The sequence below is a fragment of the Jaculus jaculus genome, chromosome X (genome assembly GCF_020740685.1).
Source record: "Jaculus jaculus isolate mJacJac1 chromosome X, mJacJac1.mat.Y.cur, whole genome shotgun sequence".
NCBI classification, from domain to species: Eukaryota; Metazoa; Chordata; class Mammalia; order Rodentia; family Dipodidae; genus Jaculus; species Jaculus jaculus.
Window position 1 is genome coordinate 10,640,318 of NC_059125.1, and position 23,143 is coordinate 10,663,460.

At 36.9% G+C, this 23,143-nt stretch overlaps 1 protein-coding gene across 2 annotated transcripts in view; it reads right to left on the minus strand.

Annotated features, from left to right (window-relative positions):
* Nucleotides 1-23,143, minus strand: part of Glra2 (glycine receptor alpha 2) — a 221,433-nt gene that overhangs the window by 139,629 nt on the left and 58,661 nt on the right. For both annotated transcript variants that reach the window (XM_004671455.2, XM_004671454.2), the window contains 3 exons: nucleotides 22,594-22,676; nucleotides 18,765-18,902; nucleotides 16,851-17,065 (listed from right to left, as the gene is read on the minus strand). In XM_004671455.2, coding sequence (XP_004671512.1) covers nucleotides 16,851-17,065; nucleotides 18,765-18,902; nucleotides 22,594-22,676 — 436 coding nt within the window. The remainder of the gene's footprint in view (nucleotides 1-16,850; nucleotides 17,066-18,764; nucleotides 18,903-22,593; nucleotides 22,677-23,143) is intronic.

A 23,143-nucleotide genomic window follows, 5' to 3' on the forward strand; every position in this document is an offset into this window, starting at 1 on the left:
TAATGGGTGCTTTGTCAGCACTTCAAGACACCTCCAAATCAGAAGTGACAATGCCAAGGAAACAAAGCTGAGACAAAAATAGATTACCTAGATATGTTCTTGCCTTAACCATTTTAAAATTATTTCTCTGGGCTGGAGAGATGGCTTAGCGGTTAAGCATTTGCCTGTGAAGCCTAAGGACCCCGGTTCAAGGCTCGGTTCCCCAGGTCCCACGTTAGCCAGATGCACAAGGGGGCACATGCGTCTGGAGTTCGTTTGCAGAGGCTGGAAGCCCTGGCGCACCCATTCTCTCTCTCCCTCTATCTGTCTTTCTCTCTATGTCTGTCACTCTCAAATAAATAAATTTTAAAAAAATTTTTAAAAAGTTATTATTGGGCTTGAGAGAAGGCTTAGCAGTTAAGCACTTGCCTGTGAAGCCTAAGGACCCCAGTTCGAGGCTCGATTCCCTAGGACCCACGTTTGCCAGGTGCACAAGGGAGTGCATGCATCTGGAGTTCGTTTGCAGAGGCTGGAAGCCCTGGCGCGCCCAATTCTCTCTCTCTCACTCTATCTGTCTTTCTCTCTGTGTCTGTCGCTCTCAAATAAATAAATAAATAAAAATTAAAAAAAAATATTTCTCTGGTTAGAATTCTTTGGAAGAAATACCTATTAAAGAAGATGGAACATAAAGCTACATTATCAATCAGAAAAGTGAAACCTTATTTTCAAAAGTTATTATAGGGGTAGATGGCTCAGTGGATAACGTGCTCACTGTTAAGCTTGAGTAACCAAGTTTGATTCCTAGAACTTACATTTTAAAAAACCAGAAGCCATAGTAGGCTTCTGTAATACTGGCATGCTGGCACTGATAGCCAGGCGGGAGGAAGACAGGAGAATTTCTGAGAATCTCCAAGCAGGCAGCATGAGAATCCAGCACTAGAAACCCTTCCTCCGATAAACTGAACAAGTGAAGATCAATCCAAAAGTTGTCCTCTTACCTCCACATCTAGGGTGTGACAGAATGTGACAAAATGTGACTACACATGTGCGCATGCACACACACACACACACACACACACACACACACACACTTAAAATAATAATTTATATTAAAAAATTAAAATGTTGTTTTATTAGAATAAAATGGACAGCGAAAATTGTGATGAACACTATCCAGTTAAAGAAAGATGAGTGCCTGGCTATATGGTTCTTTTATTTGTTCCATATACTAGAAAATATTTATATGGGTAGTTCTCAATGACTGGACAATAGAGAAGTGTATGCTAATTCTTTTATTTAGTCAACAAGTCAACAGATACTTATTGAACACATATTCTAAGCTAGATGGTATTGTAGAGAGCAAGCCAGATAAAGTACTACTTGCCTTCATGGAGTTTACAGTCACATTACAAGGTGTAGATAACATAAAATAAGCATAGTCCGTACTAAAGTTTGATATGAATCACAATGTTCTATCCTCAATACTCATGTAAAATTCAGGGTGTGACAGTATGTGCCTGTAATCCTGTAGAATACAAAATTCTTCCCTGGTCTCTACATACATACTATACACATGTGTTAAGGCACATACATGTAGTCACACACATATGAACACACATGCATACCACACACATGTACATGCATACATGTGCAACGAATTGAGTGGCAGAAGATCACAGGTGGAAGTAGCTACTGTAATGGGCCAAAGATGTCACAATGAGCCTTTCATAGTCAGGAAAGAGCAAGGACAGTGTGTTTTGTGGTTTGGGCACTGCCTAAAGAGGTAGGTCAGGGCTGGAGAGATGGCTTAGCAGTTAAGCGCTTGCCTGTGAAGCCTAAGGACCCCGGTAGGAGGCTCGGTTCCCCAGGTCCCACTTTAGTTAGATGCACAAGGGGGCGCATGCATCTGGAGTTCGTTTGCAGAGGCTGGAAGCCCTGGCGCGCCCATTCTCTCTCTCTCCCTCTATCTGTCTTTCTCTCTGTGTCTGTCATTCTCAAATAAATAAATAAATAAATAAAATTTAAAAAAAGAGGTAGGTCAGTGGCTGGAGAGATGGCTTAGCAGTTAAGTGCTTGCCTGTGAAGCCTAAGGACCCCAGTTTCAGGCTTGATTCCCCAGGACCCACGTTAGCCAGATGCACAAGGGGGCGCATGTGTCTGGAATTCCTTTGCAGTGGCTGGAGGCCCTGGAGCGCCCATTCTCTCTCTCTCTCTCTATCTGTCTTTCTCTCTCTGTCTGTCGCTATCAAATAAATAAATAAAAATAAACAACAAAAAAAAAGAGGTAGGTGAGTGAGAGTAAAAGGAAATATAGGACAATTTGTGAATGGCACAGCTAATCATCATAAGGATTCTGGTTTATTTTAACTTATAATTAAGACCTATAGATAAATGAATACATTGCAGTGCCTATATACTAGTGCATGATTCCCTGAGTGTAAATATACATATTTAGTGTAAGGAGATGCCCTGAAAAGCAATGCCTAACCATTTATTTGTGAGTGCTCAAATTGTCCTGCTGATTATCAGTATACTTCTATTTTCAGGACAGTGACAGTCTCATAGAGAGGTACAGAGAGGACTTTCAGGTAAGGTGGTGGAGTTGAAGCCATGTCTGAGTGACTGGATGAAGAGGATTAGAGAAGCCAAGGGGGACCACAACTACAGTTCCGTCTAGCCACGCTGATCCCACCATGAAATACTGACAAACACTTGATCTACATAACAGTAAACTACTTCCACTATCTAACTGGGTCCATCTCAGTAATCACCACAGTTGTCATGGACGCTTCAGCTTTAGACACAGCTGGCCAGGATAGGCACTCTCTGGACTAAACACAAATGTGCCTCCTCTAGCAAGTGTCCCACAGAAGCTGCATCACAAGTGAGTTTCTATCTCCAAGGGACCCAGGTCAACAATTGGCTAGCTGGTGATACAGACACCACTGTCCCCACCTTTGTTGCTGCAGCTACCAGTGAGCCCATGCAGGATCACTTCAGCTACCCCACCTGTGCATCAGCATCAATAGTCCCCAGGAATGAGCTCTTGGCAGGTGCAGATTGGAACAGAGTAAGCACAAGAGTACTACTAAAAAAAGTGAGCTGGAAAACCTGACCAGGAATGTGCAAACAAAAGACACAATTAATCTGCCTCCCTGCCATCACTGGGTTGAGAGACAAGGGAGCACAGTACTGTGGAACCCACTGCTCTGAACACACACTAAGGTACCAAGGTGGGCCGGTCTTCTACATAATTTTGGAGCATGAACCATAGCAAGACCTACCTGTCGAAAGTTTAGACCCTTACTCATAAGTGGCAGCTGCTATCTGGCTGAAGGGGTAAAGAAACCCAGGCCAGTAAACTCCATCAGGAAGAGGTTCACCCATACAAAAATCCTTCTCATCTGAAAGAGCTCACAAATTCAATCTGACTGAAGTACTAAGCTTAGTAATCTTCTACCTACTGATGAAAATTCTTACAAATGGTGATCCTAGGGAAGGGTAGAACTACATCATCCTAATAAGGGGAAAAATTGACAGATATTTTCTATTTTGCACTACTTCCCTGTTTGTTGTTTGATTGCTTGATTGGTCATTTTGTACATATTTTGTTTCTGTGGGTTTTCTTTGTTTTGTTTGCATCTTATTAGTTTGTTTTCTCTTTATATATATATATTTTAAAATATGACTACTTATAATTTTGTAAAACCAATTGTTAAACCACTGTATTATAAATTGCAATTCACCAGAATAGGCCTTTATGACCGCTCCTTATTTTTCCTTATCTCCAGAAATGTCTTCTATATTTGACATCTATAATTATCTTTCTACTATCCTTCATAACTCCTAACCCATATACCATTTTAATAATACTTGACCCTTTGTTTATTCCTTTCTCCCTTCCTTCTTCATTTCACTACCTAAATACTGGTACATGTTACTCTAAAAAAATTCTACATACCAGATCTTCTCCAACTAGTGCCACTGTCTCTGAACCTCAGTGGAACACAAATGTAATGTCTATAAGACTCCCATAGCTAGGCAAAACCAGGACTGCCAATAAATAAATGGGGTACACCATAGTGCTAAATAGCTGCATCAAATACAATACCTAATGAAGGCCTACTTACAAAACAGATAACCAGATGCTATTGGAAATGAATGAGTGAAAACTGGAATAGACATCTATCCCAAACACAACAAAGAATATGAGACAACCCATCATGACTCATTCTCAACTTCCCAGCTCCCACTATAATAGAAGTTAGATTCATGAAGATAGCTAAAATGTTCAAGAACGAATTTCGAAATTTACTTTTAAAAATAATTAGTCACCATATAGAAAAATCAAATAAGTAGATGAATGAGCTAAGGAAATCTATTCAAGACCATGATAATACTATTTACAAAGTGAATTAAATAGTAAATAAATAGAAGAATAAAGTCCAAAATATGAAGTAAAATTTCAGCAAAGAAATTGAAACAATGAAGAAGAACAAAACAGAAATTCTGGAAAGGAAGGAAATATTCAATGAATAAAACATACATTAGAAAGCATCATTGGTAGATAAGACCATGTACAAAAGCTTATTTCAGGGGCAAAGGAAAACTTGAGACAATACATTCAATACATATAAAGAAAACATGAATATGACTAATATCTTCAATAAATCTGAGGTGCATTCAATAGAAGAAACCTAAGAATTGGTGGGTTATAAGGATGAACTTACTGATTCAGTAAATCCTAGGTTACTGGTCTCCTGTATTAGTTTCTTTTGTGGCTGCCGTGACAAATACTAGACAATATCAACTTAAGGGATGAAGGATTTATTTTGGTTCATAGTTTAAGAGGGGATATAGTCCATCATGAGGGGAAAGCATGGTAGTGTAGCATGCAGTGGCTGATTACATTATACACAAAGTAAAGAAGTAGATAGGAGCCGGGCGTGGTGGTGCACACCTTTATTCCCAGCACTTGGGAGGCAGAGGTAGGTGGATCGCCGTGAGTTCGAGGCCACCCTAGGACTAGATAGTGAGTTTCAGGTCAGCCTGGACTAGACTGAGACCCTACCTTGAAAAACAAAAACAAAACAAAAAAATAAGAAGAAGTACAGAGGCAGCTGCAGAGATGGCTCAGCTGTTAAGGTACTTGGTTGCAAAACCTGAAGACTTAGGTTCAATTCTCCAGTACCCTCATAAAGCCAGATGTACAAAGTTGCAATGCATTGGGAGCTCATTTGCAGTGGTGATAGGCCCTAGCATACCCTTTCTCTCTCCCTCTCTTTCTCTCCTTGCAATTAAATAATGAAAATATTTTTAAAAGATAAAGAAGAGGATGAATGTCTGTGCTTATCAGGCTTTCCTTTTTATACAGTATGTACTTCTAGCCTATTTTAAGAGTGGATCTTCCTTTCTAAGCTAACGCTCTCCAAAATATGCTCTTACATATGCACATCACATCACATATTTTCATCAGCATGGATGAAGTAGCAAGATTGAACAAAGTATGGCAAGCAGGGCTGATGTACATCATCCCTTGGCCCCTTGCCCCCCATGAAACATTTTCTCCAGCAGGGTTTCAATAGGCTCCACAATCTTCTCAAAAAGTACCAACTACTGGATATTAAATATTTAAATACATGAGATTATGGGAGACATTTTACACTCAACTCACTACATAGACCAATACGACAGATTAAAGGAACCAGCAATAAACTCATGCAGGGGTAAGCATCTAATTTTTGACAAAAGTATCAGAAATATGCACTTGGAAACTTATACTGACAAACTGGCCATCTTCCTGTACTAGAATTAAATTGGATCCATATCTATCACTGTGCATAAAAATCAATTCAATATGTATCACAGACCTTAACTTAAAACTCAAAATGCTGAAACTGATAGAGGGAAATATAGGGAAGAACAGATAAAGGTACAGACAAGAAGTTTCTGAACAAAACTCCAATAGCACATAAAACAGCCCAAAGAATTAATCAGTGGGAATACATAAAATTAAAACACTTTTGCACAACAAACGAAGCTATTGGCAAACTGAACACACTTTGCAGACTGAGAGAACATGTGTATCAGTTAGGCTTCAAACAGGGGGCTACTATCTGTAATATGTAAAGAAAAGCAAACAATTAAACTAAAAAAATACTGCTAGTTAACAAATGGGCTAATGTAATGAACATATTGTTCTCTAAAGAAGAAGCATAAATGAACAATAAGCATTTGAAAAAGTGTTCAACATCCATAGTCTTCAGGCAATTTCCATCATACCTGTCAGAATGGCTATCATCATGAAAAGAGAAAACAAGAAATTCTGATGAGATTGTGGAGAAAGGAGAGCCTTATTCACTTGATTGGAGTAAGTACAGCTACTTACAGAACTCAGTGCATAATTTTCTCAAAAAACTAAAAATGGAACATGACCCAGCTATACCACATTTGAACATGTACCCAAAGGATTTTGTATATGTCACCAGTGATAACCATGTGAACAACCATGTTTATTGCTGCATTATTCACAATAGCAAGCATATGGGAATGAACCTAAATATCCATAAGTTGAAGAATGGAGAATGAAAATGTGATATAGATATTATATCATATATATCCATATATATTATATGTATATGGATTTGGTATAATTTTGTTTACATGAAAAGAAAATAATATCATGAAATTTTAAGGTATTTCTTTTTTAATATGCAAATTCTAACTTATAATGTTCATATATAGATAAGTAAGTGTGGATATAGAAAGTGAAACTAGAAAGGAGAACTTGAGAGATAAAATGGTTGAGAGAGCAAGGAGTAGGGAAAAAGGATACATATGTCATGAAAGTGGAAAAGAGGCTATCAAGGGGGTGAAGAATACAAGGAAGGATCTGGGGAACAGGCAGGAAGAGGTTGAGAAGAATGTTTAATAAGACAAATTTTGTTTGAAAAAATGACAATGAAACCTAATCCTGTATATGCTAATTAATGTTTTTAGGAGAAAAGAGAGACAGGTAGGCACTCACCAATTTCCGAATCAGGGTTTCCCAGCTTGGAAGAAACTTTTTTAAAAAATAGTTCAGACATTTACAAAAAAAGAAGTAGAATTTTTGAGTGATTTGGAAATTAGGGAGCAAGTCTCTATCACTAAGCTAGGTATATAGAGTTTGAAAGACTTGGTCCTTAGAAACTAAAGTTAATATTGCTTATTTCCTTAAAAATACAATAGTGTTGGGCAATTTGTTTACAAGGAAAGTTTTCAAGGAAATTTAGCTAAGGTCACTTCTTCCAGTGTAACAGTTACATTCTCCTTGCTCAAACAAAAACACTCAACCAGATGAAGCATTGTATGGAAGGAAAGGGTTTCTTTCCAGCATACAGTTTTGAGGGGAATTTCCTGAAGGCAGGGAAAACATAGCAAGAGCAAACAGGTGGGTGTCACATCTATATACCAACAGGCAATAAGGAGAGGGGTGAACTGGATAGCACGGGCAAGATGGAGTGGGCTATAACATAAAATTACAAGGCTTGCCTGTAGCAGCACACCTCTTTAAACAAGGCTCCACATCCCGATGGCTCCACTAGTTGGAGACTAAATATGAGGCTTAATTACAAATACATGAGGCTATGAGGGACATTCTACAATCAAACTGCCATATTTTGCCCCTGACCATCAAAGACTCATGACCATTTCATGACGCAAAATTTATCAAATCTAACCTCAAAAGTTTTCCTAGTCTTTACCAATCACAATACTTCTCATGAGTCCAAATTTTCATCTGAGACTCATGACAGTCTCTTAAATGTGGGCCCCATAAAATCAAAACACAATTTACATTATTTCCAATATATAATGGCACAGAGTAAACATTCATATTTCAACAAATGAGGAATAGAGGCATAGCAAGAAGAAGGATTAATGCAAGATCAAAACCTAGTAGAGCAAATATCAGCTCCCACAGTCCAATACCTAGGACTCATGATAAAATCAGGTGGTCTCTAAAAGGTCTGTGCAGGGCTGGAGAGATGGCGTAGTGGTTAAGCCCTTGCCTGTGAAGCCTAAGGACCCCGGTTCAAGGCTCGGTTCCCCAGGTCCCACGTTAGCCAGATGCACAAGGGGGCGCACGCGTCTGGAGTTCGTTTGCAGAGGCCGGAAGCCCTGGCGCGCCCATTCTCTCTTTCTCCCTCTATCTGTCTTTCTCTCTGTGTCTGTTGCTCTCAAATAAATAAATAAATAAAAATTAAAAAAAAAATCTAAAAGGTCTGTGCAATTCTACCCCTCTATTTTTTCTGCTTGTGGAAAGTCTCTTGGGCATGATGTACCGTATGCCAGCAGCTTCCCATGGTGCTAGAATCTCCAAAATTCTAGGATCTGCACTGCAACCTATTGTTCATCTACACAGCTTCACACAATGGCCATACAATGTCACCGTGCAAAGACTTCAACCCTGCCTCACACTGCCTAGGCTAAAACATCCAAAGGCCTGCCCCAAGGGACACACCTTTTCCAGCAAGGCTCCACTTTCAAAAGCCTCCATTTGAGGACTGAATATGAAGCTCAATCACAAACACATGAAATGAGGAGCTGCATTTTACATTTAAACTGCTACATCTACGAATTTAAAAATTCTGGGACAATGAGACTTCTTTAAGCAGCTGTGTAGCTCTCTTTATTCAACTTTATCACTACCTGTGTCAGGTAACTTTTGCTTTGTAACAAACTACCCTAAGATTTTGTGGCTCAAAATGACAACCATCTACCTATTCACATTTATATTTGTTAAGATTTTGAAATAGGGAAGCTGGGGTGGATCATCTCTCTTCTAGAGTGCAATAGGCATATTTGTATATTTTCAGTCTATGGCAGTTGATATCTTCCCCTGACTGGTAGTTAACTGGCTGTCAACTTGGTGACTGAAATAATTAAATGCATCTCCATCATCATTCAACTAGATAGCCTTGCCTTCTTCACTGAATGATGATCATGGAATATTTAAATCAGCAAGAGAGTACGAGCTACAATATACAATGTATGTCCATTCTTCATTTATATAACATTTGCCAATGTCCATTGTTCAGAGCAAACAAGTTTACAATGAACATAACAAGGTGCTATTACACCAGGGTTTATATACAGGGAGGAAATTATTGTGGCCATTTTTGTAAAAATAAATCACACAATTGCCTTTATTGCTTTGACTTGTAATTTGTCATTTCACATATTTGCTGTTAAGGGCAGCATTTCTGTTTCTTCCTTTCGATAATGAGGGCATGTAATACAGACCTTTCCATCATGTTTCTTACTCTACAATAGTTCATTTTCCTCATTGTGTGGTGTTTAGAAGAACCCAAGACATCTGGAGTGCATTACCTAGAGTCACCCATGCTAACAAAATAGAAAAAAAATGGGGGGGGGAAGATTTCAAAATAATCCTGAACCTCAACATATTACCCTGCCCCTCATCAAAAGCATGAACCCTACCAGAAACCAGAAGAAGTACATCCTGGCTGACTTCTCCCACTGGAAGCTTCATTACAAAGGTTGTCAACAACATTTTTTAATGTAATATGGCAATGGTGCTGTAACTTATTTTTTTTTTCCGTGAGAATTCACACATGTCATCTCTTTGCATAGTTGTATCACACACTCACTACATCAATGACTCTTCAGTTTGCTGTGGCCTCAGCAATGTCAGAGGGGAAAATTTATGAAGTTGTCCACATATGCTGATATCTGCCTACAGCAAGCCAACCCACAGATCAATTTGTCAAGGCTTGGTTTTCTCTTTCTTGAATCTTTTATCCAAGAACATCATAAAATCCTGATTACTTACAAAACAAGTTTCAAATCTCTTTCAGATAAACCAGTATGACCTAGCAATTCATCCCAATTATCTGGGAGCATATCAGACTCAAGAAGCAATCATTCTTATAGTTTAGAGATAAGATAGATATCCAACAAAACCTAATTTTAAAATTCCAGTATCAATATTATTGCATTCATAGTTTCTCTTACTGCATTCTCTAGTTAGAAGCGTTCTGGTGGGGAGTAATGCAAGGCCAAACATGGCAGTCTTTTTTGTTTTAAATTCCAAACTTGTCCTGGGTTTGGCAGCTGCTTGGAATGGTCCAGCTGGCCTTTGTTGGCCAGATGGCTGAAAACTAAGGGGAAATGTCCTTATGTAGAAAATAGAGCATCAAAGTTAATAATGGCTGAAGACAATGCCTCTGCATCCTTGTTCCAAGGAAATAGTTATGGACCTGTCAAAATCACTCGTGTACCTGAGTCATCTCATCTGTTCCCTGCTATGCTTGCTCTCACTTCTACAGTCTCTGCGTTGTAGTCACAAATGAAAACTCAAGACACTTATAGGAGAACCAGCTAATAATTTTGCTATAATAACAAACGTGGGATAAATGAAAATAATTATTTAACCTCCACAGGATATCAAGTCTGCCTGATTTCTCACAGCCTTCTGTTTAATTCACCCTGATATTTTCCTGTGGGTTGGAAAGACAACAATATATGCAGCCTTTCATCTGCCAGGAGGGTCTTTGTGTCCAAATTGTTAGAATATTGCCAAAAGAACACTTTCTTGGAGGTTGGCAGATACATATTTTGAAACTAATTTGATAGCTACAAATGGGAAGGCATTTATGGTATTTGATTTGCTCATATTTAAGGGAAAGTTTGAACTTCTGAGAAATAAAAACAAACCAAAAAAGAAACCTAAAACAAAGAAAAAAAATAATTGGCAGGAAGGTAGGAAACTAACATGGAATCAATAAATACAAGTTTCTTACCTGAAATGAGCTTAAAATCTGTGAAATTGTGCTGGAACTTGCCCAGATTGCCTTCCAAACCCACATTTTATAAGTGTAGCCCAAATATTATGAGCCAAAGGTCCTCATTGCCTGAAATGACCTTTATCTCCTCCTACTTCATCTATTTAATGTGCTTCACAGATCCAACTCAGGATCCTTCCTTCAGACCTTTGTCCAAACACTCTTTTTCTTTTCTGCCTTTCCCTTTGTCTTCTCCCCTCTCCCTTTCTGCCTCCTTCTTTTAATAGGTTAGCCATACTCTTGAAAATGTCCTTTTATTCCACATTTTTAAAATAGTCAACATTCCAAATGACTGTCCCTGGCCTACCAGATTGCACGTCCCTGAGGGTAGAGACTGTTTTGTTTCTTTGATACTTAGCACAATGCTTGACCAAAATAAAATACTCAGTAAATATTAACTGAATACATGAATAGATAAGTGATTCATCACCTGATTTCTACTAGGTCAATAAAGTAGTGAAAGCAGGATACAGAAATTTGTAAGAAAAGCAGATATTATCTATAGACCATTATAACTAGTACCCTGTGCCACTGCAGAAAACTGGAAACATGAAAAAAATGGAGTAATAAAATTTATGGATAATGCAAGTGTTGTAGCATTTCTTCTATCTTAGAGAATGGGGTTCATGCAATCTATTTACCAAGTTGCTGAAATTCCTGAAGGTTCCCTGGTTCAAAGAGTAAAAGAGATATTATGAGAAACTTTCATGTATCTTCAATACTTTGAATTTTTGTATGAAAACATGGATACCAGTACCTGTCTCTTAACTGGAAATATCCTGAAGACAGTAGGCAATCCAGAATATCCAGAAGAGTGGGATGAAAACATAAAGTTTAATAGCTGTTTAAGTTGTTTTTCTACCATGTAACAAGGCAAAAATAGATGAATTCTTAACAAGCCAATTAAATGGTGGGGGTGATATTCAACTGTGACTCAACTTAGAAGTATGTCAGACAGAACTGTTTGCTTAAGTAAGGAGATCCTAGGAGTAAGAACATGTATGAAATATACTGTAAGAAATGATGACTAAGAAGAAGATATTACCAAACAATGCATCATTTACATAGAAATGAAGTCAAGGTGTGGTGCCATTAAAAACTCCAAAGAACTCAAAATTCAATTCCTTTGAAAATCAGCACTTGTAGATTGGCCAGTCAAAAGGCACCAATAGAATTGAACAGTCAGTACCTTTTCCTGTACAGTCAGTCTTCTTTGATGGGCACATCAGCAATGGGAGTGGGGAAATAATTGGTACCACAAGAGGAAAAAAATTGAAAGAACAATATGCTCTACCTTGCTGCACATCTTCAAGATAAAGTGCTGGCCTAAACTGGAGAGAAGGGAAGGAAAGGAAGATTGAAGTGGCTGTGAGACTGAAGATTTGTTTTAGACTAATGTTTTTTTTTAATCTAATAATTAATTATCAACATATTTCTCATCATTGCTGAATATGTGTGTTAAATTGTAAAATGCATGCTTGAATGTTTCTGGGTCATATAGCATGATATGGCATGTACTGACAAAAAATCTACAGAATCCTTAAATTTTCCCCAAGGAGGAGATAGGAGCCAAGTTAAGATGTTTAATGGCAGTGATTGTACAATATCAAGACCATTGCTTACTCAGGATCTCTGGAGCTTAACATATTCATTGAACTTTGTGACTATTAAAAACAGATGCATTGGTGCATATATGCAGTCATATACTATGTACAAAACATTAGTTTTAAATTTGGCCTCAGGGCTGGAAAGATGGTTTAGCCAAAGGATGACTCAGGTCCAATTCCTAAGGACCCATGTAAGCCAGATGTGCAAGGGGGCATATGTGTTTGGAGTTCATTTGTAGGGGCTAAAGACCCTGGTGCATCCATTCTCTCTCTCTCTTTTCCCCCCTCTCTCTCTATCTCTCTCTTTCTCTCTCCTGCCTCTTTCTATCTCTGAAGTAAACTGAAAAAAATAAACTTTTTTCATATACTTGGCAATATTATCAGACTCAAATAATATACCATCTAAAAATATGGCATTTTCTGTTCAAAGGGCCCTTTATGAGCCTTCTAAATACAACCTCCCATCTTATTAAGTAGTCCTTTTTTTAAAAAAAATCTACATTATGGAGAGGGAATATTAACAAAAACAATCAGAAAGAGTTCAATGCTCAATATGTTTAAAGGCTGGGATAAACAATTTATATAGGCAGAGGCTTATATTTCCTCATTTAATTTTTGAAACAGTTAAATATAGATGTCTTCATTTCATGGGATGGAGAGATGGCTCAAAGGTTAAAGAAATTTGCTTGAAAAGCCAGGTTCATTTCCCCAGTATCCATGTAAAGCCACATGCTCAATGTGGCACATGCATCTGCTGCAGTTTGTTGGCAGGGACAAGGAACCCTGGCATGTCCATTTTCTCTGTTGTGGTCTTTTTCTCTTCTGCCCCCCCCCATGCAAATAAAGGAATATAAATATTTTTAAAAGATGTACTCATTTTAGAAATGAGAAAGCAGAGTTGAATGGAGATCCCAAGATTTAAATTCAAATCTACCTATTTTTTGAAGTATATCTTTATACATGTATTCTTAATTTTCCAAAGTCTGCTGGAGGAAGTATAGGAAAAGTGAAACCACTCTCTTAGAGAAATGACATTTCTTTCTAGTATACCTTATATTATTACAAAACCTTATATATGTTAAAATATCACTGTTTTCTAAATATTTTATCCTTGGATTCCCCTCCACGTCTGCTTATTTTGTACATAGTTTCATATAGGATAGACATGACTAGTCATTAATTTATTTACCTGACTAGTGAGTATGTGTTGATCATCTAATCTTAGGCACATAGGTTTCTGGGTGCTGAAGTTAACACAGTGAGCACAACAGAGTTCTTGCTTACATATTCCCACAGATTTTCCCACTTTCACTCTAATCATGCTTAGTTAATTTTTTGTTTGTTTGTTTGCATTACAAAGTACAAAAAGAAAACTGTTGGGTTAGAGAGATGCCTTCCTGGGTTTTATTCCCCAGTATCCAGGTAAAGCGGGATCAGATACACAAAGTGATATATGCATCTCAAGTTCCTTTGCAGTGGGGAGAGGTTCTGGCACAACCATACTCACGCTCACTCTCTGCCTGCATGTCTTTTTATTAAATAAATAAGTAAATATATTTAAAAAGAAAACTTTAATCACCCAGTTATATTTATATAAAATTTTATTATCATTGTACTTATTTGTTACTTTACTTGTTGCTGTGACAAAACATCTGATAAATGCAACTTAAAAGAGGAAGGGTTTATTTTGGCTCACAGTTGAAGGTAACACACTCCATTATGGTAAAGAAGGAATATACAAGATGGCTGACCACAGTATATCCAGGCAGGAATTAAAGAGAGAGAACAGGAAGTAGGGTTGGATGGGCTATCTATCAAGGACCACTGACACTTATGCACTTCCTTCAGTGAAAATACACCTCTTAAAGGTTACATAGCCTTTCCAAACAGCTCTACCAATTGGGGACCAATTGCTCAAACACTTGAGGCTGAGGGAACGTTTTTTACTTAAACCATAATAATAATATTTATTAAAAAATCCTTAATACCTAAAGTGGAAAAAATAAGTCATTATCACATTAGGTCGACTATTAATAAGTCATGAGAAATTATGTTCATGGATTTGGGATATATGTCTGTGCTTGAATGCTTCCTTAGCATGCATAAGGCTAATGTTCAATATCTAGCTTTCCAAACCTAGCCATAATCAATTTTAATGTCATGAGACATGGGACTAGTATAGAACTCTATAAAAGTTCAACCTATACATGCACATATAAATGTGTGTGCCTACAAATGTGAATACAAAAGAAGATAAAGAAAATAAACCAGTGTTTTAACAACTGTCATTTACTAGCTGATCACCATTAATGGTGTTTTCCATCTTTCTTTCTAATAATAAGCATGCCTTACTTTTACAGTGCAATGTGGCTATAAACTCTGTGCAGAGTGTTGCAGTAGGCCCCAAAGCAGCTATACAATTAGCACAGTGAAGCATCTGGTCACAACTGCAATGTTTATAATTTTAAATGGATATGAGTATGTATAGGTATATTATCTTTTAAAAAATTTTATATGCCTCCTTTTAAAATTTCACTTTGGTCCTTTCCCACGATTGATATGAGTCGCATATACTCATGGTCAGTTAAGAGCCAACCATTTTAATAAGAGTCTAAGAACAGTATATGTAGGAAGGAAAACCTGCTGGTGGAAAAAAGATAACTACTATGAATTCAGAGCTAACTATAAAATTATTTTTGATTATATTCTTTATTGGCTTATCTGAGTTGCTGATTGCCTCTGCATAAAAATATCACTTATCAGTGACCATTTCTTTAGCAATAGGTTTGACTGTTGATGTAGAATCGTAATAGCTTCATTGAGTGACACATTTATAAAACTGAAGCTCTCTTTTTGAAAATAAATAACTACTCTTTTCATAGTAATAGGCGGTTGGAGGCTAAATGTCTTATGTTTTGACACTAGCAATTCACACTTTGTCACTAATAGTTTAGTTATCTATTAAATTGTAAAATGTATATTAGAGCATCCTAAAGTTTAATGGCATAGCATGCAGTGATGGCAGTAAGCAGTAACTAGAGAGACATAAGCAAAAGAACCAAATGGGATGGGGGTACTGTGTAGATTAGAATTTCTATTAGCAAAAATTGACCTGTGATTATGCAGCTGAAAACAGCTGTTAATATTTCTGACATCTGTATTTCAATATACATATGACAAAAGTATATTATAGTATTTATTATTCTATAAAATAAAAATGTGCCAGGAGTGACTCATCTGTTTTCCAAAGAGCATAAAAACCTTAATATTTATGTCTAGATACATGATATGTAACTGTGTTCTATAATTATTTCCCCAGCATTTAGTCTAACTACATTCCAGACACAGACCTCAACTGTATTGTGATCTTATGTTCCAAACATTGAAGATGATGTGGAACATGGTCTAACACATAATGTTAAATGCAGCACAACTGGACATAAGATCATGACACAAAATATATGAAATTATATCTCAATTATTTCCTAGAACTGGATTTTTTGAAAACCATTCAACCAGTATGAGAGAGTGAAAATCAAGTACTAAATTGAGAGCACACTCACAGACTCAATGTACTCTGTGAAAGAAGGAAGCATGCCTGAGTATACTTCCAGGGATCTGATATATTCAAAAGAAGAACATATTATTATTTAAGCAACATATACAAGCATGGTGGTCTTATATTACATAAAAGTTGATCACACTACTACTACTGGTCATTTCTTGAAATGCTATAAAATGTGCATGTGTCTCTAATACTCAGCCCACAATTCTTTAGTGTAGATTCTGGAATTTTTTCCATCTTCAGTAATTCCATTTTTGCTTTTCTAGGTAATTGTGCCACTCAAAAATAATAAATCATACACTAAAGGCATTAAGGTACAGCAAAGATCCATGTATCTGATTTGCTATACTTGATATTATACATTCATTGCTTACATCTGTTGATTGATGTGGTATGTGTGTATGTGACTGAATTTCAAGGAGCTTCATTTAAACCTTTATTAATGTAAATTATTTTGCTGAGTATATGGATCACAATAGCCTCACCAATAAACAGTTTGCAATAAAGCATAGATTACATCAGTCTTATACCAATTCCTTATAAGGTCCATGGCTCTGAAACATCTGAATTCAAAAGCATTTGAGGGCTTTAAAGGATTTCTGAATCATGTCTCTGTTTCCCCTCATTTCCCTTTTTGGTCAACTCCAATTCCCTTTCCCCCTAAATGATCTGATTTTGAACATCTCTCTTATTCCCAGATACTCCCAGACTCAACCTTTTATTCTCTTACTGCATTCACATATCAAATAGTATTTTAGACTAGTAAAATTTCTGTCACCACAGGATTTTTCAGCCCACAGATCTTTGGTGAGCCTGTCAGGCCACTTATAGCCAATGGAGGTGATCTCTTACCTTTGGAAGAGATGCCCTGGAGCCTGAACTCTGGGTGGTCATCGTTAAGACTGTGGTGATGCCCAGTGCAACCCTAGCAGGAGCTGCATCCATGTTTATCCAAAAGGAGACCCAGGACAAAATTACTATCAGCAGACTGGGGATGTACATCTGGATCAAATAATATCCCATCTGACGTTCCAGGTGAAACTTGACCTCGATGCAGGTAAATTTTCCTGGAAACAGGAAATAACCATTTAAATTCTAATTTGAATTTATTTTCCCCACAATAGTATCCCATTTTATTTTTTTAAGTAAAGAGCATTGCTGATGGATTGGAAAGATGTACAAATGTTCACTTTGCAGTCAATCAGCTCTTGTCCATTTCATCCAGTAATGGGAAAAGCACTATGAGAATGAGTGATCTGAGCTGGGCGTGGTGGTGCACACCTTTAATTCCAGCACTCGGGAGGCAGAGGTAGGAAGATTACCATGAGTTTGAAGCCACCCTGAGACTACATAATGAATTCCAAGTCAGCCTGAGCTAGAGCAAAATCCTACCTGGCAAAAAAAAAAGTGAAAGAATGAGTCATCTGAAGTGTCTTTGAACTACCATATGGTATATTTATTATTTTAAATCTGTGCCTGTTCCAAATTAGTTCAGACAAAATTTCAACATTTGTGATATTACTGACAAAAAATCGTCAAAATCTTTAATCTTTAATATGTAATATATAACATGTATTGTATAACTTACAGCATATACTACATAGCATGTAATGTGTAACATATCCCATTAATATGTAATAATTTGACCCAATTCCTTATCATTAGTAAGAAGTGACCAAATTATTTGAATAACTCTGTGTCCTCAATGGCAAGTATGAAAAGTACATTTTTAAAGTTATGTTTATAGTCTTGTTAATGTAAAAAACATCTTTTGGGTAATTACTTAAGGACCTTTAGAATATTTCTAGAAACTATTTTTAGTGTTACTTTGCCTATTAAAAAGGATACATATAACGATCTTAAAATTGTTAACATTACTAGGAGGCATATATTTCTGTATCTTCCTACATTTTTCTTTTATGGGCTTGGACTTAGAACCTAGAAAGCGATTTGACTTATTCCACACAAAGACCATAGATAGGACTGAATTCTTCTTAGGAAGACCACCTTGGAATCAGGTTTTAATTACTTCATCAGCAGACACTGTTGACTGATAGAACAAGTGTTCATAGGCTATTCTTCTCATTAGAGACCTGAGCTAGTCTGTGGATAAGCCATTATGTCTTGATTGCCTCTTCATCATCAGCCTTTATGGTATCAAAAGAGCAGAGCATTCATTGGAAAGGGCATCAGCTTGACTTGGCAAGAATAATATTTCAGACAACAGATGCCTACTTGTTGCTACCACCTCAGCCCTCCCCCATCCCATGTCTATCAGTACTATGGATTACACATGACGTTAGAGCCAGCTGATTTCTCTCCAGCTGATGCTCATCCAAATTCCTCTTGCTCTCCAGGACTGCAGAGCACAACAGCTCTATTTCTAGGCTTACAAAGGCCAATGTCATTATCACTTTCTTCCACTAAGGCTGGGAGTGCAAATTGACCTAAGGATTCAGTGCAAAGAGTGGATGCCAGGAAGGGACTGGAATTTATGTTTCCTACACCACTAATGAGTTCTTCTACACCTTTCCTCAGCTACATTTGAGAGTAGATGTTCAGCAAGAGAATGGCAAAAGATTCCTAATTGTCTATTTTATGCTTTAGAGAAATTATATCTTGTGCTCACTGACCTATTCCACAGAGAACAGGAATTTTAACTATTGAGGGGCTTTTGAGCTTCAATTGCTTGATTTAAGACAATAGGATCTATGCTCTGATCTACAAATGCAGTTCTTGCAGTTTTCAGAGTAGAAAGAAACTTACCTGTGTTGTAGTGCTTTGTGCAATAGCCAAGTTCCTTCTCTTCTTTCAAAATAAACTGAGGCAGGGTCAATCCTTCAGCAACTTGCACTGGACCATCACTTAACCATTCAAATATCAGGTCATTCATTGTGTACCCAACTGCAGTAAAGAATTAGCAAAAAAAAAAAAAAAAAAAAAAAACAAAAAAACCCTGAATGTACCTTTTCAAGAAAGCTTGATGGCTGGAGAGATATTTTCATGGTTAAGGAATTTGCCTGTGAAGCCTAAATACCCAGGTTTGATTCCTCAGAATCTATGTAAGCCAAATGCACAGGGTGGCACATGCATCTGGAATTCGTTTCTAGTGGCAAGGGGCCCTGACATGCCCATTTTCTCTCTCTGCGTGTATCTCTTTCTCAAATAAATAAATAAAATATTTTAAAAAGATATTTAAAGGGCCAGGCATGGTGGCACACGCCTTTAATCCCAGCACTCGGGAGGCAGAGGTAGGAGGCTAGCCATGAGTTCAAGGCCACCCTGAGATGACAGAGTTAATTCCAGGTCAGCCTGGACCAGAGTGAGACCCTACCTTGAAAAAACAAAAACAAACAAACAAACAAACAAAAAAGATATTTAAAATCTCACCATATAAATAAATAAACAAGAACATCATCTAAACTGTTCCATTATTTCAAGATCATTCTTATGAGAGCTGCAGTCATCACGACATGTTATTGAACCCAAAGTAATTGAACTCAGCCAGACATTTATAGATAAGTTTTTTTGTTTTCTGTTCAAATTGAGAATTATACCCTCTTTCAGAAAACCAAACATGTAAACAAGCATAAAAGTCTTTTGAAAATTTTCTTTACTGCAAAGAGCTGTGTCAGTACTTATACAATAAAATAATTCAATTCATGGTGCCAATCTCCATGTTTGAAATAAAATCATTCCTTAAATTATTACAGGCCTGCCTGAAAAAAATTCTGATTACACATTTGGCTACTTTTCTAGGGCATATTATCTTTAATTTCAAGAAACTTTGGCTAATTACTTATGGGATATAGGAAGGCAACTTAAGAGGAAGTTGTAGGAAATGCAAATCAAGAAAAGTCCTACATGCTAATGACTTGCTAAATAGGCTCACCCTTTGAATAGTAACATGAAATATAACTATTTCCATACTTTTTGTTTTTTTAAACTTTTTATCAACAATTTTCATACATATAGACAATATGCCATAATCATAATCCCATCCCCCTTCCTCTCTTTTTCTACTCTGGAATCCCAATCCACTGAATCTCTTCTTTCCAACCAGTGTCTCTTCTACTTTTAAATTTGTATTTATTTATTTAAGAGAGAGAGAGAGATTGATAAAGATGCAGAGAGGGAGAAAGAGAATGAGCACCCCAGGGCTTCCATCTACTGCAAAAAAACTCCAGATATATGTACCATCTTGTGCATCTGGCTTAGGTGGGTCCTGGAAAATTGAACCTGAGTCCTTTGGCTTTGCAGGCAAGTGCCTGAACTGCTAAGCCCTCTCTCCAGCCCTCTCTTTTGTTTTGATGCCACCATTTTTCCTCTCTATTATGTAGACCTTCAGTAGGTAACATCAGCAACTGTGAAGCCAAGTTCCCTATTTTGTAAGGTCATATGGTTATATGACTTTAACCATTCAAAGTATGAGCATTAATGGTTTAGCAAGCCAAAGTTAACTGTCTTCAAGCTTCTGTCTAACTAGGTCCCTATTTTTCAATCATTCTACATCATTCCAGAAGTGACAACTACTCTTCTTTTACACTTTATTTCTCCTTTGTTGTTTGTAATATTTGAACTCAGAAAAGGACACCTCAACAAGTTTATTAAATTTATAGATTCTTATCCTTATTTACTGTAAGATACTGGCTCACCAAGGCTACCCAGGAATTAAGGGCAAATATAATTGGAATCTGCTTTCTTCTTTCTTTTGGCCAGACTTTTAAACTTAAAGGTGAAAAAAATACAGCCAAGGAAAGTAGGGAATTGAAAAATGGATCCTGTACAAATATTGATGGTTCACAAAGACAATAGTGAACCCTCCTTCTTTTACTGTAACTCTGCATGAGTACATACTGTGCACCTCTCACAAATTATTTATATCTTATTAAATGTCCTTGTCTTGTCAGCTTCTTTATGGCCACCACTACAATAGGATTTCAGCCTTCTAAAGTATCAGCATAGAAAAGATAGAAGAGGTAAAGAAATAGGGACAGAAAGTAATATTGGGGTAGAAAAGAGTAATTTCTACCCTTATTCCCAAATTAGCAATAAGCACATTGCTGGTTCTTTCAGTTTATTATTTCTAGGTCCCTCGGGGTCAAATTTACTAATTGAAGTCTTTTATGCTTTAAATGAGCCTCAATCACAGTTATGGATGTTGCTTTGCAGAGAACATAGACAGTATTGGATTGAGACAGAAGAGAATGTAGAAAAGTGAGGAGAAGACACAAAGATAGAATTACATAAAATGGTGATTTTTCTCAACTTTTCTTTTCATGGGAAGGGGAAATAAGGAAAAAATGAATACATACAACCCATTATAAATCATAAAATCTAGTTTCATCCATATCTACATCTTGAAAACAAAGATGTTTCATTATTCTGTTCATTCCTGTAAGAAGTTTCAAGGGAAATCTATAGTGATTTTAAATGATCAAGAAGAAGCCCTGTCAACATTCCTTTTTAAAATAATAGTTGATTTTTTAAAATATTTATTAGTTTTCTAAACCAAGAAGTTCAAAGTATTCCTTGTCCCTGACTCATTATATTTCCAAACATCCCTGTAGGTCCATAGCACTTATTATTCTTTGCATTCTACAAACAGAAAACTGACAGAGAAAGCCAGAAGAAATTTCATGTTTCTCCACTGAAAACACCATTACCTTGGAGGCATCAGCAACTTATGGCACATGTCAAGGATATCAGTGGCATCAGAGCTAGGGCATAAAGGGACAAAAAGATGGCAATTCCCTATTTCTTTCATTTGGTCTTAGTGTATCTGTTGCTTATCTGAGGAAAATGCCACATTTTATTTCATCTCATCTCATGACCTTAGATCTTTTATTCACTTATGTACATTTTTCTTTTTGCAGTGCTTGAGGTCAAACCCAGGACTTGAGCATGATAGGCAAGCTTACAATTACTGAGCTATTTGTCCAGCCCTTATGCCTCCCTCTTTTAGTATTTTATGTTATTTATGCAATTATTTGAGAGAAAAAATCAGAGAGAGAGAGAGAGAGAGAGAAGAAATTGAATTGGTATGGCAGGGTGTACAGCTGCTGCAATCGAACTCCAGACGCATGTGCCACCTTTGCGTCTGGCTGATATGGGCCCTGGGAAATAGAACCTAGGTCCTTTGGCTTTCAACCACCCTGGATCTCAAAACAATTATCTCTTACTGCCAGAATCCCCTTGGAAATGATGGTCTATATGTGCATAATATAGAAAGAAACATAATTTTCTGATTACAGAGTGATTCATTATAAGGGTTAGGTGACTAATAACCATAATTTTCCAAGGAGAGAAATTCATTTCATATAAAAGCTTACTAAATCAGAATTTTGAGGCTTGTTTATGATGAAGGGCAATTTGTTTAGTATTTTGACCTGACAGATTATCTATGTTATGCTGACAATGAGCTTGTCCTGTAACTTCTCCAAATGTACCTTTATTTGTCCTTCCATCAAGACTTTGGGTGTAGCTCAACTGGAATATAATGGACCCTATGGACCTTATCTCCTTAATGGGACACTAAAGGTTACAGGTCATTAATTATAACAAACAGGTAGACAGTTCAACAGTAGCTACTTACAGCTCTCCAGCTGCATCGTACAAGTCTGGACATCCATTGGAAAGTTCTTCAAGTCCATGGGACAGGATAAGGTCAAGGTGAGTCTTGACAAAGAAAAAATATAAAATCTAGTTTAAAAACTGTGAGGTCTAATTTTTGAGAGACAGATGAAAGTCCATGACATTAGCAAAATATATTTGTTAAAATATTGAAATCTAAGCTCTTACTGAGTTTGAATTTCTGATTTTCAAATGAAAGGTAGTCATGGATATAATTTTACAGTATTGTAGTCATTTTTATAACCCGTCAGTATTTCTCATCTTGTAGACTTTGAATCTCTTCTTTCTCCTGCCACAGCAATGATGCTGGTACCAAGTTATTATAGTGAATATGATCACTGAAAAATGATTCTACATGTACAGTACACTCTTATACACAATGATGACCTAATGATATAAAGTTTATGCTGTCTTAGGCTTGCATCTCAGATATATGGATCTTGTCTCAAGGATAGCGCATGATATAAAAAAAAATAACTGATTGTGCTAAACACAGATTCTCCTCCCAACAA